Here is a 13710-nt window from a genome sequence, read left to right on the forward strand (position 1 = left end):
GTATCTAAACGATAAAAGAGAAGGCGGCTCGCTGCACGCACACTGAATTAGGGCTTTAAATTAGAAAGGAAGTCGGTCCGCTTTGATTTTTTCGCTCAAGTGTGTCTGGGCAGGTCCCACCCTGAGGACCCGCCCTCCTTCTTTCCCCTCCCACCTCTCTGCACCTGTCCTCGAAATGCTCAGACCGGGTCCGACGTTCCACCTCCTCCTCCTCTCCCTCTCCCCGAAGCCTCTACTTTGCCTTTCTGTGCTCCTCGCCCAGTTGGGTCCCTACGCCTTCCGGGGGGGGGGGTCCCCGCTACGGAGGAGTTGCTGAACCCCAAGGGGGCAGCAGAGGCACGGAGGGAGAGGGGGCGAGAGCAAAGCATCCCTTTGTTGGGGTTGTAGGGGAGAGGTTGGCCCACGGGGCCCTGCACCGATGAGGAGGGATACTTCGTAACTGCAGGGCCAAGAGCAGGGAGGCGCTTGCTCCCCTGGGGCCCCTGGCACAGGGAAAAGGTGGGGGAAGGGCCGGTTTACAATTTCAAACACCCCCCCCCCCCAGCTGAGGCGGCCGGGGCGGCGGGACCGCTCCCACCAAAGGGCCTCATTAGCATATGTCAAGAGAACCGGCATAAATACCTCGGCGGGCGGCAAGACAAGCTTGCCAGAGTCAGTGGGGGGACGCGGCTGTAAGGACCTAGTGCACGAGTGCCGTCGGTGTGCTCCCCAGCAAGGACAGCGGCGGAGCCAGAGGGCTGGGGCAAGCACCTGCGGTGCCTGGGCAGGACCCTCCCCGATGGTCCTGCTCTGCCCCCAGTGCCCTTCTTGGTCTCCCGCCTCCGAGCTGGGCACCTAAGCGGCTGCTGGACACCCGGCCCCCTCGGCTCCCTGGGGGCTTGGCCCAGGTGCCGTGGACTGGGCCGTCTCCGCTCTCCCACTCCGCACCTTCTCGCCCTGCATCCTCCTTGGGGGCTGTTACAGGGCTGCAGTCGGCGGCCGCGGTCGGTTCATGGCTCCCGTGGCCGGCGTCCACGCCGCCGTCGGGGGTTTCCTGGGCTCTTGGGAAGGTTTGGCCCAGCCGCCGCTGGGCGCTCCTTTCTTGCTGCCCCCGGCCGGACAGGGCCCCAGACCGCGGGCGCCCCTGCTGGGCCCCCGGGGCGGCCCTGGACCTGGCCTTGGCCCAGGAGCGCCCGCTGACTTCGCTCACCTGCAGGGCGTCTTGCGGAGGAGGCAGCTGTACTGCCGGACCGGCTTCCACCTGCAGATACTGCCAGACGGCCGCGTGCGGGGCACCCGGCGGGACCACAGCCTCTTCGGTGAGTGACCGCAGCCCCCAAGCCTAGGCCAGTCCAGGCCCGAGGCGCGCCTGTCCCGCCTAACTGCTCACCAGCTGTGTGACCTCGGGCAAGCCACTTGCCCTCTCTGGGCCCTACTTTCTCCAGCTGTAAAATGTAAAAAGAGAGAGGAAAGCCGGGATCTAGAGTGTGTAGCCCTGGGTCTATCCCAGCCGTCCATTCAGGCACTAACTGGCCACCGGCTGGGACGACCCGGGGGCGGTGATGGGTGTCGGGAATCTCTGACTAGCCAGGCAGCCGTAGGACGCCTTCCCTCTGTCTTCTACTCTAGCTTTCCCACCGCCAATCCTTTCTCCTGGCTGCGGCGGGGACCAGCAGGGGTAGGGGAAAGAAAGCTCTGGAAGGTCGGAGCCGCTTCCAGTAGCAGAAGGCTTGGGAGGGCGGGGAGCGGCCGCTTTCCGGACTTTCTCGTAGGAAGCCAAGCCCTAGGGGCGCCTACCTAGGCGAGATTCCCAGGATTTCAGACTTGGAAGGACTTTACAGGTGGGGAAACCGAGGCTCGGAGAGCAAGTAGCTGGAAACCACGTCGCAGCATTCTGGAGCTTTCCTCCCAAGCATCTCCAGTAGAATGACACAATGCCTTTAGTACTCGTGGTATCTGTAAATAGGCATTTGAGGGAATTGGCAGGGAGGAGAGAGGGAGAATGTGTGTGTTTGTGTGGACCTGTGGACCTCTATCTTACATCTACCCCGTTCCTCCCGTCCCCCTTTCCTTCTCTCCTCCCCAGTCTCCATCCCCTCATGCCACTTTACAAGGTCTTTGCTTACCACATAAACGGCTTTGGGGAACGGGTAGTAAGTAGGGAGTAATCACCCCCCAGCCTAAAGCAAGAGTTCTCATTCTCCGTTCCTTGGGCAGCCTGGCGAAGCCTATAAAACCCCTTCTCCAACTCATGTTCTTAATGCATAAAATACACAAGATTACAAAAGTAAACCAATTATGTTGAAATCGAAATACTAAAAGCCACTTCCCAGACCCCTAGTGCGGAGAAACTAAGTGACTTGTCCACTAGACCCCACAGCTGGGATTCAAACCCCCAGCCTCCTGACTTCGTAGGCTTCCCGGCTGAAGTTTGCAGTTACAGGGCAACGTGAGGACGAGATGTAGGTGGTTTGGCCAGTGCTCGGTTCCCTTGTTCAGGACGGGACTTGACGCTGGCTGGAGAGATGCCAGGAGATAGGAGGAGCTGTGAGGAAGACAAGCAGAGAGCGAGCAGAACCTAGCGGAGAAAAGCTCCGCGGGAGGGGGAGCCTGCTGGGGGCGGGGAAGTAGGGAGCTGACCCAGGTTCCAATACAAGCATCCCACCCTTGTGCTCCATTGGAAGGAGAGAGAGCAAAGCACCTTCCTATGAGGTAGGAAGTGCAGACCTCCGGTAAAGTGCAGAAGCTTGAGGTTCAGGGATGCAGCCTCCTGCCCGGGGCTCACACACCTAGAGGGCGTCTCAATCCGGATTCAAAACCGAAGCTCTGGATCCCTAATCTAAGGTACAGAGCACTGAACCTGGAGTTGGGAAGTCCGGAGTTCAAATCTTGCCCCAGTCACTTAACCCGTTTGCCTGTTTCCTCATCTGGACCTTTGGGATGATAGCAGCACCTTCCTCCCGGGGGTGTAAACTGGCCCTAAACTCGGTAATATTTGCGACGTCCATATAAATGCTAGCTGTTATCACCTCCCCACCCCACACCCCCGCCCCAGAAACTGCTCGTGTAACTTTGGGTTAACCCCTTAATTTCCTCGCCTGCCAGTTTCCCGTCAACCAAACAAGGGATGAGTCGGAGTTCTGGCTCTAACATTCTCCTAACTGCCCAGGAATGAGGAGGGTTTGATGGGCAGCGCCTCGGGCAAACCGGCTTCGATTTCTCTTTGGCTGGTTGTGGTATCAATGCTGACTGGGCTGGGGCCTTTCGAGTCCTCTATGGAGCTAACATTTGGTGTGATCTTTTCCTATGCTAAGTATCCCATATTACTGCACTTTTGCTAACTGTCGAGCTGGGCACTCTAATCCCAGAGGCTGAGAAGAAACCGGTGCTCTCCATTTTGGCTACGATCCCCCATTATGTCCCTTCATCTTGTATTCCTTCAGGGCCTGAGGTCCTGGCCAGCTTGTGCCCATTTGGAATATGCCTCTGCGATAGAGGTAGAGGAGCTGAGTGAGGGCGGATGATCTGGGTACCTCTGGCTCTAACAGAGCCCCCAGGACTTCTGGGCTCTGTTGGGAGCCTAGGAAGATTGAGGACCATTGACTGACTCCAGTTAAGGCAAATGTTCCAGGTGAATGGGGTTAATGGGCCCAAGCTTTCTGTTCCAGTGAAGTCATCCTATTTCAGGGTCTGGTAAAAGTCCATTGTCTTAAAAAAAGCCCAATTGTCTTATTCTGGTGCCACATATATGGTGGGATAGAAAAGCATGTGGGCTAGCTCTAATTCTGTTTGGCAGGCTCCAGGGACTGTCACTTACTTGAGTACAATCCACCTTGTACCTTACTCATAGTAAACACTCAGTAAATGCTTAAATTCCTGAGCAAGGATTGATGATCATTTCCCTTGAGAATGGGTGCTGCTAAGTGGGATTGCAAGCTTTCTACAACATCAGTCTTCTTTATGCCTCTGCTGGAAAACCTTCACGCTTAGGTGTTAATTGGTGCTTAACTGATTTGACCTGGTTACTTCTAGGCCCAGAGCTCAACACTGGGCTAGTAGGGGAATGTACTCTAGCTATTGGAAGAAGTCGAGTGCTTCTCTCTTCTTCCCTCCCCGCCCCCGCCCCCCCCCCCCCGTTGCCCTGGGAGCTTATAAGTGGCCTGGTGACTGTATCCTACCTGGACATAAGGGCATGCCTGAGCTGGTGGGGGCGGGGAGGGAGGCTTTCATGCCGGACGTGTCCCATTAGCCAGACCCTCACTTGCTTTAGCCACTCGTGTCATCCAGAACACATTTCCTAAACGTTCCAGGAGCTCCCGAGCTTGTAAAATCACAATTTGTGCAGTTTGGGAGGCACTAACGGGGATTGTTCATTGTTACCTTTGGTGGCAATTCGGCACCACTTTAAGGGAAAAATGCTTTTGGAGTCGAGTATGACTTCATTTCCCAAACAGCCCTCCAAACACAGGCAGCAAAGTCCCTCGGATGCCCCGCAGGTAAACCGTTTGCAGACTTGAGAAAGGTAGCTAGCTTTCTTTCAAGCTTCAACCCTGAGCTAGATCTGCTCTGCGCAGTGTTGGATTTCCTAGACGATGTCACCATGGAATCATTCTTTGGAGAAAAGCAGCGCCGGAGATCAAACTGAGGCCTCTTCTGCTCCTTCTACCTTTTCCGGGTTCCCATTCACTTGGGCTGCTTTGTGCCCCAGGGCTTGACTCATTTGTTTTTTGATGAGTTTAAAGAAGGCCAGCTTTGAAAATGATACCAGAATGACAAAATCCTGCCGCCTTGGTTCATGGGACAGTGGGCATCAGAACATCCCACTACGCGGAATCTGTGCTTGCCTCTTGGAGGTTTTTCACCGCTTCTTTGTGTAAAGGACTTAGCTGAGTTGCCGCCTTACATTATGAATTTTAAAAAGCCTTGTCAAATCTCATTTAGAAATCAAATGATTACAAATCTCTGTGGGGTGTCCTCTTTCTTCGGGGAGGAAAAGGGAGCAGCTTGCAAACAGTGGAGCTTGAATCCTGAGAGGGAGTGTACCGGCGTATAAAGCACCCATCCACAGCTGCCCGCCCCCCAGAACAAAGGGGAACCGACTTCCTCCTGATCCCGTCCAACGTTTTGTCTTTACTGCGCTTTGCTGGAGTGCAGGGGATAGGAACTGGCATTCGCCAGCTTCAATCTGGACACACTTGATCATCTTCTCTTTCACTGCCTGGATTTGTGAGTCCTAGTCGGGGTACCGTAGGCTGTCACGTGTGCAGAAAGGCCCTTTCCCTACGCTTTAGGGGATGGCTCACCTTCTTCAGTTTGGCAAGATCTAGGTTAATTGGAGTCTCCCACCCCTGCCCCAGCAGTTCAGTTATCAATTGATCTTGCAAACATCCAGTTTACAAAACACAAAAGCTGGGATTGTGACAGGGACTGAGGAGTTGGCTGGTGTGGCTATCTTCTAGGGGAGGACTCCACCCATAGAGTTTGGAACCTTCTTTGCCACATCAACCCTCAAAGTTACCTGGGGGCACCGAGGGCGAATGAGCTGCCCACAATCACATCTCTTCTGTGTCTCCGGTGTGGGATTGAACCCAGGTCTTTAGTCATTATACCCACTGAATTGGCAAAACAGATTTATTTACAGGAACCCAAAGACAAACGGAGCTGATGTTAAAAAAAAAAAAGTACAGGGGGGCAGTTAGGTGTCTCAGTGGATAGAGCACTGGCCCTAAATTCAGGAGGACCTGAGTTCAAATCCAACCTCAGACACTTGACACTTACTAGGTGTGTGACCCTCGGGAAGTCACTTAACCCTCATTGCCCTGAAAAAAAAAATACACCTGCCAAGTGAGCATCCCTCCTTAGGAGCTCATAGAGCCTCAGTTGTTTCCAATCCCATAATAGAAGGACCCCCTGGAGTCCTTGTTTTTGAGCCTGAGGCTTCTCCTGTAGCTGTCATTCTAGGCTCCTACCATGGCTCCTTCTCTCACCCTATGCAGCTTCTAGAAGGGAACCTTTTGTGAGACAAAAGTCCTAGAAACCTGGGCCCAGACTCTAGAAGGCACTAGGGAATACTTCAGAGTTTTGGTACCTGGGAAGGAGGCACAGGTCCTCCGTGAGTTACAGCCCAAACACAATGGTAGGTGAAGGCGGCTCTCTGTCAGTGAAGCTTGGTCTGGCCTCTGCCACATTCACCTGGGATTCAGGAGGATTGCTTTGATGGAGGAACCTCTCCAAGGCACTCAGTAGGTGCTTAGTAAATGCTTGCTGATTGAGCTGTCAGATCCCAAAGTCTGATGGCCTCCCGGCTAGGTGGGTGGGGCTCCCTTCCTCCCAACACCTGAGATTGGTTTCTTACCATTCAGAGCTTTCCCCAGATCAAATGTGTGTTAGGAAGTAATTAAGGGTAATTTCTCCCTGGTTGAAATAGGGAAGAAGAGTACAACCATTTGTTAAGTGCCTACTATGTGCCAGGCACTATGCTAACTGCTTTACAACTATCTCTTTGATCAGTCAGGGTTATTTAAATTTCCCAGAATTCCCTAGGCATTTATGTTCATTGGGACAGTGGAAGGTTGAGAGGGTGGGGGAAGAAAAGGTCAATCCCCATTTCATATCTAACACTTGTAAGTGCCTCCTGTCAGGCCCACTTTGAGATCAGAAGGCTTTTGTATCTTTCCCCTTCCACTCTGGGAAGAGTTTATTTAGTCACTTTCTTTGGAAATAATGCTCATTCTTCCAGCATTTATATGATACTTCAAAGTGGTTTATGAATCACATTTGAATCTTCCAACTCCCCTGGGAGGGAGGTGTTATTATTCCATTTTACAGATGAGGAAACAAAGGCAGGCAACTGTTGAGTGACTTGCTTAGGGTCTGGCACCTACTAAGTGTCTGAGATGGTATTTGAACTCTGGTCTTCCTGGCTTCAGGTCCAGTCCTCTATTTACTGTGTCATCTAGCTGCCTATGAAATATAGATTTAAAATCCTAGGAAACTGATTATACTAAATGTCTTTCAGACAGCTCCCGGACTTTATAAGGCAGGAGAGTTTTAAAGATGACAATTCAGAGAATTGTTAGCTATCTGGTATGGCACCATTGTATTAGAGATGACATTCATTTCACCCCAGGACTTTTTACAGTTTTACAGCTGCCTGGGATGGAATATTCCAAGTGTGTGTATTTCTAACACGAGTTTGATGCAAGTAATTTTTTATTTGTCCATCCCTTTCCCCCCCACCCTTGTCCTCCTTAATTAGGCATTACTTTGGTCTGTCTTTGCCTCCTCCAGGCAAGAGCATTGATTCTTCCCAGCTGCTAGAAGGTCAGTTAGTTTATGGGCATCTCATGGCCTGACCCCTGGATGGCTTGAAAGGATTTCTGTGTCTACCTGGAGCATCAAAAGTCCTTACCAGAGAGTGCCCTGGATGCTGGAAAAGATAAAGCTCATTAAGCATCTATGCCAATTGTCTCTGTATGGGTCTCTGGGCTCTGAAAGCCAGTGGCTGAGAAATGGTTTGCACCTCTGTGAATTGGAAGTCTGTATGGTGAACAAAGAAATGAGTTTTGAACACGAACTAGACTGAAGCACAAACCTTCCCCCATTATGTCCTGGGCAGGGTTGGAGGGGAGGGGACAGCCCCAGGCATTGAGAGTTTAAACATGGGCTATGGCAGTGCTCGCTGGGTCCCAATAGAAATACAGGTAGTGGCCCAAGGATATGGGGGTGAAGGCAAGGGGGATCTTACAAAATCTGCTGTTGTTCACTGTAGTGACCACTTCCATTACTGCGTGTACCCCCGTATGGATCATAGGAGATGAAGTACTAAGGTACCTTCGAAGTCATCTTGTCCATTTTTCATTTTAAAGTTGAGTAAATTGAAGCCCTGAAAAGGGGAGCAACTTTTCCAAGCATAGTAAGAGGTGGAGCAAAATCGAGGGATTTGGAGCCAAGGGACCTGGGTTAAAATTCCAGCTTTCCTTACTTGCCTACATAACCTTGGGCAAGTCTTTTAACATCTCTTCACCTCACTTTCCTCAGCTGTGAAATGAGGAGGTTAGACTAGATCAGAGGTTCTTGATCTTCTTTTGTACATGAACCACCTTGGCTGTCTGCCCTGGACCCCTCCTTCAAAACCCTACTTTAAAAGTCATAAAGAAAATACATAGGATTACAAAGAAACCCATTATACAATGAAATACAAAGAAGAAGAAAAGTTCATGGAAATCAGGTAAAGAAGCTCACCCCTGGAGTCTTCTTGCAATGACTTGATGTAAACCCATGCTTCCTTGACCAGCAAAGTGCTAAGACATGTTTACTAGACTACTGAGATGAGTAAAATGTGCCTGGCTTGTGGAAGGAGGGAAGAGAAGAGATGACAGGGATAAAGCATGGCTGGGATGGCACGGGAGGAGGGGGTGGTTGTGGTGGGGCTCTTCCTATTAACTCATGCCAGAAAATGCACCTTAGCAATGACACAATAAATAAATGGACATCTCTGCTTTGCTGTAAATTCAGGTATCCTGGAGTTCATCAGTGTGGCTGTAGGACTGGTCAGCATCAGAGGTGTGGACACTGGCCTCTACCTCGGAATGAATGACAAAGGAGAACTCTATGGATCTGTAAGTGTGACTTGTCTGTCTCTCTCTCTTTTTGTGGGCCAGTGAGGGTTAAGTGACTTGCCCAGGGTCACACAGCTAGTAAGTGTAGAGTGTCTGAGGCTTTATTCGAACTCAGGTCCTTCTGAGTCCAGGGCTGGTGCTTTATCCACTGCACCACCCAGCTGCCCCATGTACATTTTAAAAAGTATGTTTTGATAACTATGTTCTATGTTTTTAAATTTTTTGTATTAAAAACATTTTGAAGAGTCAGCTGGCTTCACTAGCTGGCCAAAAGGGGTCCATGACACAAAAAGGTTAAGAACATCTACCATCAAGGCTTTTTAGTAGCACAAGAAGCAAAAATGAAGAGGGAAGATGGTCCAGCCATAGGGCACAGCATGAACAAAGGCATGGAGGCTGGAGGCTGGAGCCTCGACACAAGATGTGATTAGGGAACAGCTAGGAAAGGTGGACAAATGAATGAGAAAATACTTACATGGGAGCAGGTAGGTGGCACAGTGGATAAAACACCAGCCCTATATTCAGGAGGACCTGAGTTCAAATCCGGCCTCAGATACTTGACACTAGCTGTGTGACCCTGGGCAAGTCACTTAACCCTCATTGCCCCACAACCCCCCCCCCCTGCAAAACCCCAAACCAAAAAAAACCCAAAAAACAAAACCAAAACTAGAAAATACTTATGTGCTCTTACTATATGCCTGGTACTGTGTTAAGGAAGTGGGACTGTTTCTGCCCTCAAGGACCTTGACTCCCCCTATTAGAATGTAGCAGGTGTGGGGGGAATGGTAGCCATGGAAGGGAGTTTTTTTGGGATGACTCAAAAGGATGGTGAGTGGACCACCAGGGCAGAGCAGTGACACACCCTTTGCAGAAGCAACGGTGCTTCTGATTTCAGTGTTCATAGCAAGAGACTGAAAGGATAAGGGAGGCAGGATGACAAGGACTGGGGTGGGGTGGGGAATGAGGACTTAACAGTCGAAGGGATTGCAGAGCTGAGTGGATTCTTTCTTTCCTGGTGTGCTCTAGTTTGGAGGGTGGAAGAGCAGCAGGGTAGAAAATGTCTGCACCATTGTTGGAGATGAAGATGCATGGCATGGGCCCAGGGAATTCAGAGTAGACACTAAAGGTATGCTCATTCTTCCAGAGGTCAATGGAAGCCAGATTGTGGACCAAGGGTCTCAAAAAGATTTTTGGCCTTGGTAGGCAATAGAAAACCATAAACAAGAAATTGTAATAAATCTTCCCAAAACTTCTCCCAGCTGACTCTTGATTTCCTTCTTCCAGGAGAAACTGACTTCTGAATGTGTCTTTAGGGAGCAGTTTGAAGAGAACTGGTACAACACATATTCATCCAACATACACAAACATGGGGACTCAGGCCGCAGGTTCTTTGTGGCCCTTAACAAAGATGGCACCCCGCGTGATGGGTCACGGTCCAGGCGCCACCAGAAGTTCACACATTTCCTGCCCAGGCCAGTGGACCCAGAGAGGGTACCCGAGCTCTATAGGGACGTGCTTCTGTACAGCTGAATGAGGGCCATGGCCTCATGAGACATTCTTCTCTTCAGCACTGCTGTCTTCATAGCCTAGAAGCCCCCTGGCAACCCCGGCTTGGAGAGTGTGGATTGGGAACAATGGTCGAGGGAAGATCTCTTGTTTTTTTTTTTTGTTTGTTTGTTTTGATTTTTCCTTTGCCCACATTTGGGCTCAGGCAGATGAAGCCTCCTCTGCAGCTGTGGTTTTAGGCTCCATTCTAGACTGTTAAATGTTAGTTATTTGACTATTGACCAAGGTTGAAACCTGACTGACTCTGCTTCCTGTGGGTGCCTAATCTCCCTGGATCATGTTTACCTTGAAAGTGGGATGAGAAGTCATGACTTTAGATATGCCAGAAGAGAACATTGGAAAATAGGTGGAAATTATTTGCCACAAATGTTATTCTTTGACCTCCAAGTATGGCATGGGACTTGGACCCATGAGAGTCGAGGATGGAACTGGATCTCCAGCCAAGCCACCATCCCAGAAGAGGGTTTTGTTTTTTAGTTTTGGATGGACTATTTATACATTTTCAAATTGCGTATATTTATTTTATATATTTATTTATTAAAGATTTATTTTTTACTGGGATATGAAGACAATGCAAAAAAAATGCAGAAATCAGATGTCCATTGACTGGGACACCATGTTGTAGAATCTTGGGTTGTCATGCTGGTGCCCTGTACAACCCATCAAAAATAGCATCATGTCTTGAATTTCATTAAAAAAATAAAAATATAGATTAGGTTCTATTTTATGTACATGCAGTTGCCTTATTGCTGTATTGTTTTGAAAATTTTGGCTTCCTGGGGCCCAGAATGCCTTACCAATTTGTATTGAACTTGGTGCACATTTGAAAGGGAATTAAAATGGTTTTCCATTTTATCTCTTACCTCTTTCCATTATTTTTATTTTTATTTTTTCTCTTTCCATTATTTTTATTAGCAAAGCTTTATTTTACATATAGAGTGTGTTCATAAGAGTATGGAACACTATGAATCTGGGCAACAATTAACTTCTGAGGTTGTCAAACATTTCAGTTTAGGCAGTTCATGATAGTGGCCATTCCCATGTTTATATAGTACATGCACTTTCCCTCCAATATTGCTGTGAGGTGGACAATGCAATATCCCTATTTTCCATGAGCAGAAGTAGATCCAGAGAGCTGGGGTGGCTTGACTGCCACCACCTACTTCACTAGTAAGCTGAGGGTTAACAGAATTCTTTGCATTCTAAAATTAGTATTCTCCCTACTGGGCAGCTAGGTGGCGCTAGACCCCAGATGCCCTAAGTGGATGCCATCACTTCCAATCTTCTACTGTCTTACTTTCTTTTAAGGTCTCTTCATGGCTGCCTGGACCAAGGGAATTAAGATACTTAGTGTTATGGGGAAAATGGGGGTAATGGTTTGGTTAAGGGTTGGGGTTCTTAGGAATTCCTCTTTAAAGAATTACACCCTCTTGCACACAAAAGCAGTTAGAATAAGATGGCAGTTTATTTAGGGGCAAGGAAAGGGAAGGGGGGTGGGAAGGGAAACCATGAAAGAAATCCTTGGACTTCACATGGGGAGAGAGGTATGGAACAAAGCATGTGGCTCTGAGGTACCAATCTCCTCGAGCAGGAGGCTGGTAGGTACTTTTATAGAGGACTGATGGGGGGGGAGGGGTGACTATTTGACTGTGGAAACTTCCTTTAGTGAGGGAGGACCATCTCCCACTGGTGGTGGCTAGAGGAATTGGGGGAGGAATGGAGGACCATCCCCCACTGGTAGTGACCAGAGGAATTGGGTGAGAGGTGGCTACCGATCTCTCAAGCCATCTCTCTCTTCAGGACACAAAGGCCACAGCCACACCCAAATTTATCTCCCCAGGGGTAAGGGAGATCAGAATGAGGGTGGGAGTCCCAAAGCTAGCTCAGTCCAATCTGGTTCAGCTTATCTCTCTAGGCATATCTGTCCTCTGGTTTAGTTTCTCAAGGAGAAGATTCCTTGATGTGCCCCAGAGAACTTCTGGGGAACTCTGGGCCCCATGACACTTAGTATACATTTCAGAGTTGAAAGATCTAGGTTTTGCCACTGAACACCTGTGTGACTTTAAGTAACTGCCCCCTCTGAGGGAGTTGGACTAGGTGATCTCAAGTCCCTTCCAAGTCTGAGTCCCTTCTAAATCTATGATCTTACTTCATAGTACTGTGGCTTGCTCAGGAAACCCAGTCTCTAGAGCTGGTGGAATGCCCTGTTGTTTCCTCCTGTCCCCTTTAGACAAAGCATTTACAAATGGGCCATTTAGACATGAATTAAGAAAGCTAACTTTGGGTGGCTGCGATGTCACTGTTGACTAATTTTTCTTCTTGAAGTCTTGGACCCATGAGAGTTGAGGATGGAAGTGGATCTCCAGCCAAGCCACCATCCCAGAAGAGGGTTTTGTTTTTTAGTTTTGGATAGACTATTTATACATTTTCAAATTACGTATATTAATTTTATATATTTATTTATTAAAGATTTATTTTTTACTGGGATATGAAGACAATGCAAAAAAAAATGCAGAAACCAGATGTCCATTGACTAGAGCATCTACTTTGTGCCAGGCATTTCCAAAGCACTAGAACTACAAAAAGAGGCAAAAGACAGCCCCTGCCCTCGAAGAGGGGTTCACCCAAAGTCCCAGATTATATTTATATGAACTGTTGCCTAAGGAATATTGATTCTCCTTGACTTGTGAAGTGTACCTTGTTTTGTTCAAAGTTTGGCTCATATGCTCCCTTTTTCTTCTCTCCTGTCCTCATCCTAGTGCCACCCCTATAGAACTTTAAAAAAAATTATTTAAAAAAATTTTCCAATAGAACATTTTATTTTCTTTGTATATAATGTCTGTTGATTGATGTATATGTGCTATTTCCCTTGATAGATTGTAAGCTCCTTGAGGGCAGGAAAGGATTTCATTTTTGACTTTGAATACCTAGCAGCATAGTACCAGCCACACCATAAGTTGATTGATTCTCACAATGGCCCTGGGAGATAGGCATTACTGTCTTCATTTTGTGGGTGAGGAAAGTACCCTGATCTTAAGGGGGGATTTATAATATAATAATAATGACTAACATTTACATAGTACCTACTATGTACTAGGCACTATGCTAAGAATTTACATTATCTCATCGAATCCACACAACAACCCTGGGAAGTAGATGCTATTCTGATTTCCATTTTACATATGAAGAAACTGAAACAAATGGAGGTGAAGTGACTTGCCTGGAGTCACACAGCTAGTGAGTTTCTAAGGCCAGATTTGAACTTGGGTCTTCCTGATTCCAGACCTGGTGCCCTGTCCACTGTGCCAATTAGCTGCCCCAGTGCTCTAGGTCAGAGTGCATGCTCAGTATTTTCAAGCACAGTAGAAAACATAGCTTTCACCTTCCTCCGGTCTGTAGTGATGTCCAGGTCACCACTGTCACCCTCATCACCAGCAGTCATAGAGCCCTTTATGCACTCTGCAGGGCAGGTGTGAAGATGTCACTGAGGAACTGTAGGTGAGGAAGAGAGACTGGACCTGTCCATGTGGTAGGGCAAGGTATT

General features: G+C 48.6%; 1 protein-coding gene across 1 annotated transcript; it reads left to right on the plus strand.

The window, feature by feature from the left end:
* The first annotated feature begins 991 nt into the window (after window positions 1-991).
* Window positions 992-10130, plus strand: FGF20 (fibroblast growth factor 20). Its single transcript, XM_043972961.1, has 3 exons — window positions 992-1298; window positions 8497-8600; window positions 9885-10130. The coding sequence occupies exons 1-3, from the start codon at window positions 992-994 to the stop codon at window positions 10128-10130; spliced, it is 657 nt and encodes a 218-aa protein (XP_043828896.1).
* Window positions 10131-13710: the final 3580 nt, after the last annotated feature.

Source organism: Dromiciops gliroides, chromosome 6 (assembly GCF_019393635.1).
Source record: "Dromiciops gliroides isolate mDroGli1 chromosome 6, mDroGli1.pri, whole genome shotgun sequence".
Taxonomy (NCBI): domain Eukaryota; kingdom Metazoa; phylum Chordata; class Mammalia; order Microbiotheria; family Microbiotheriidae; genus Dromiciops; species Dromiciops gliroides.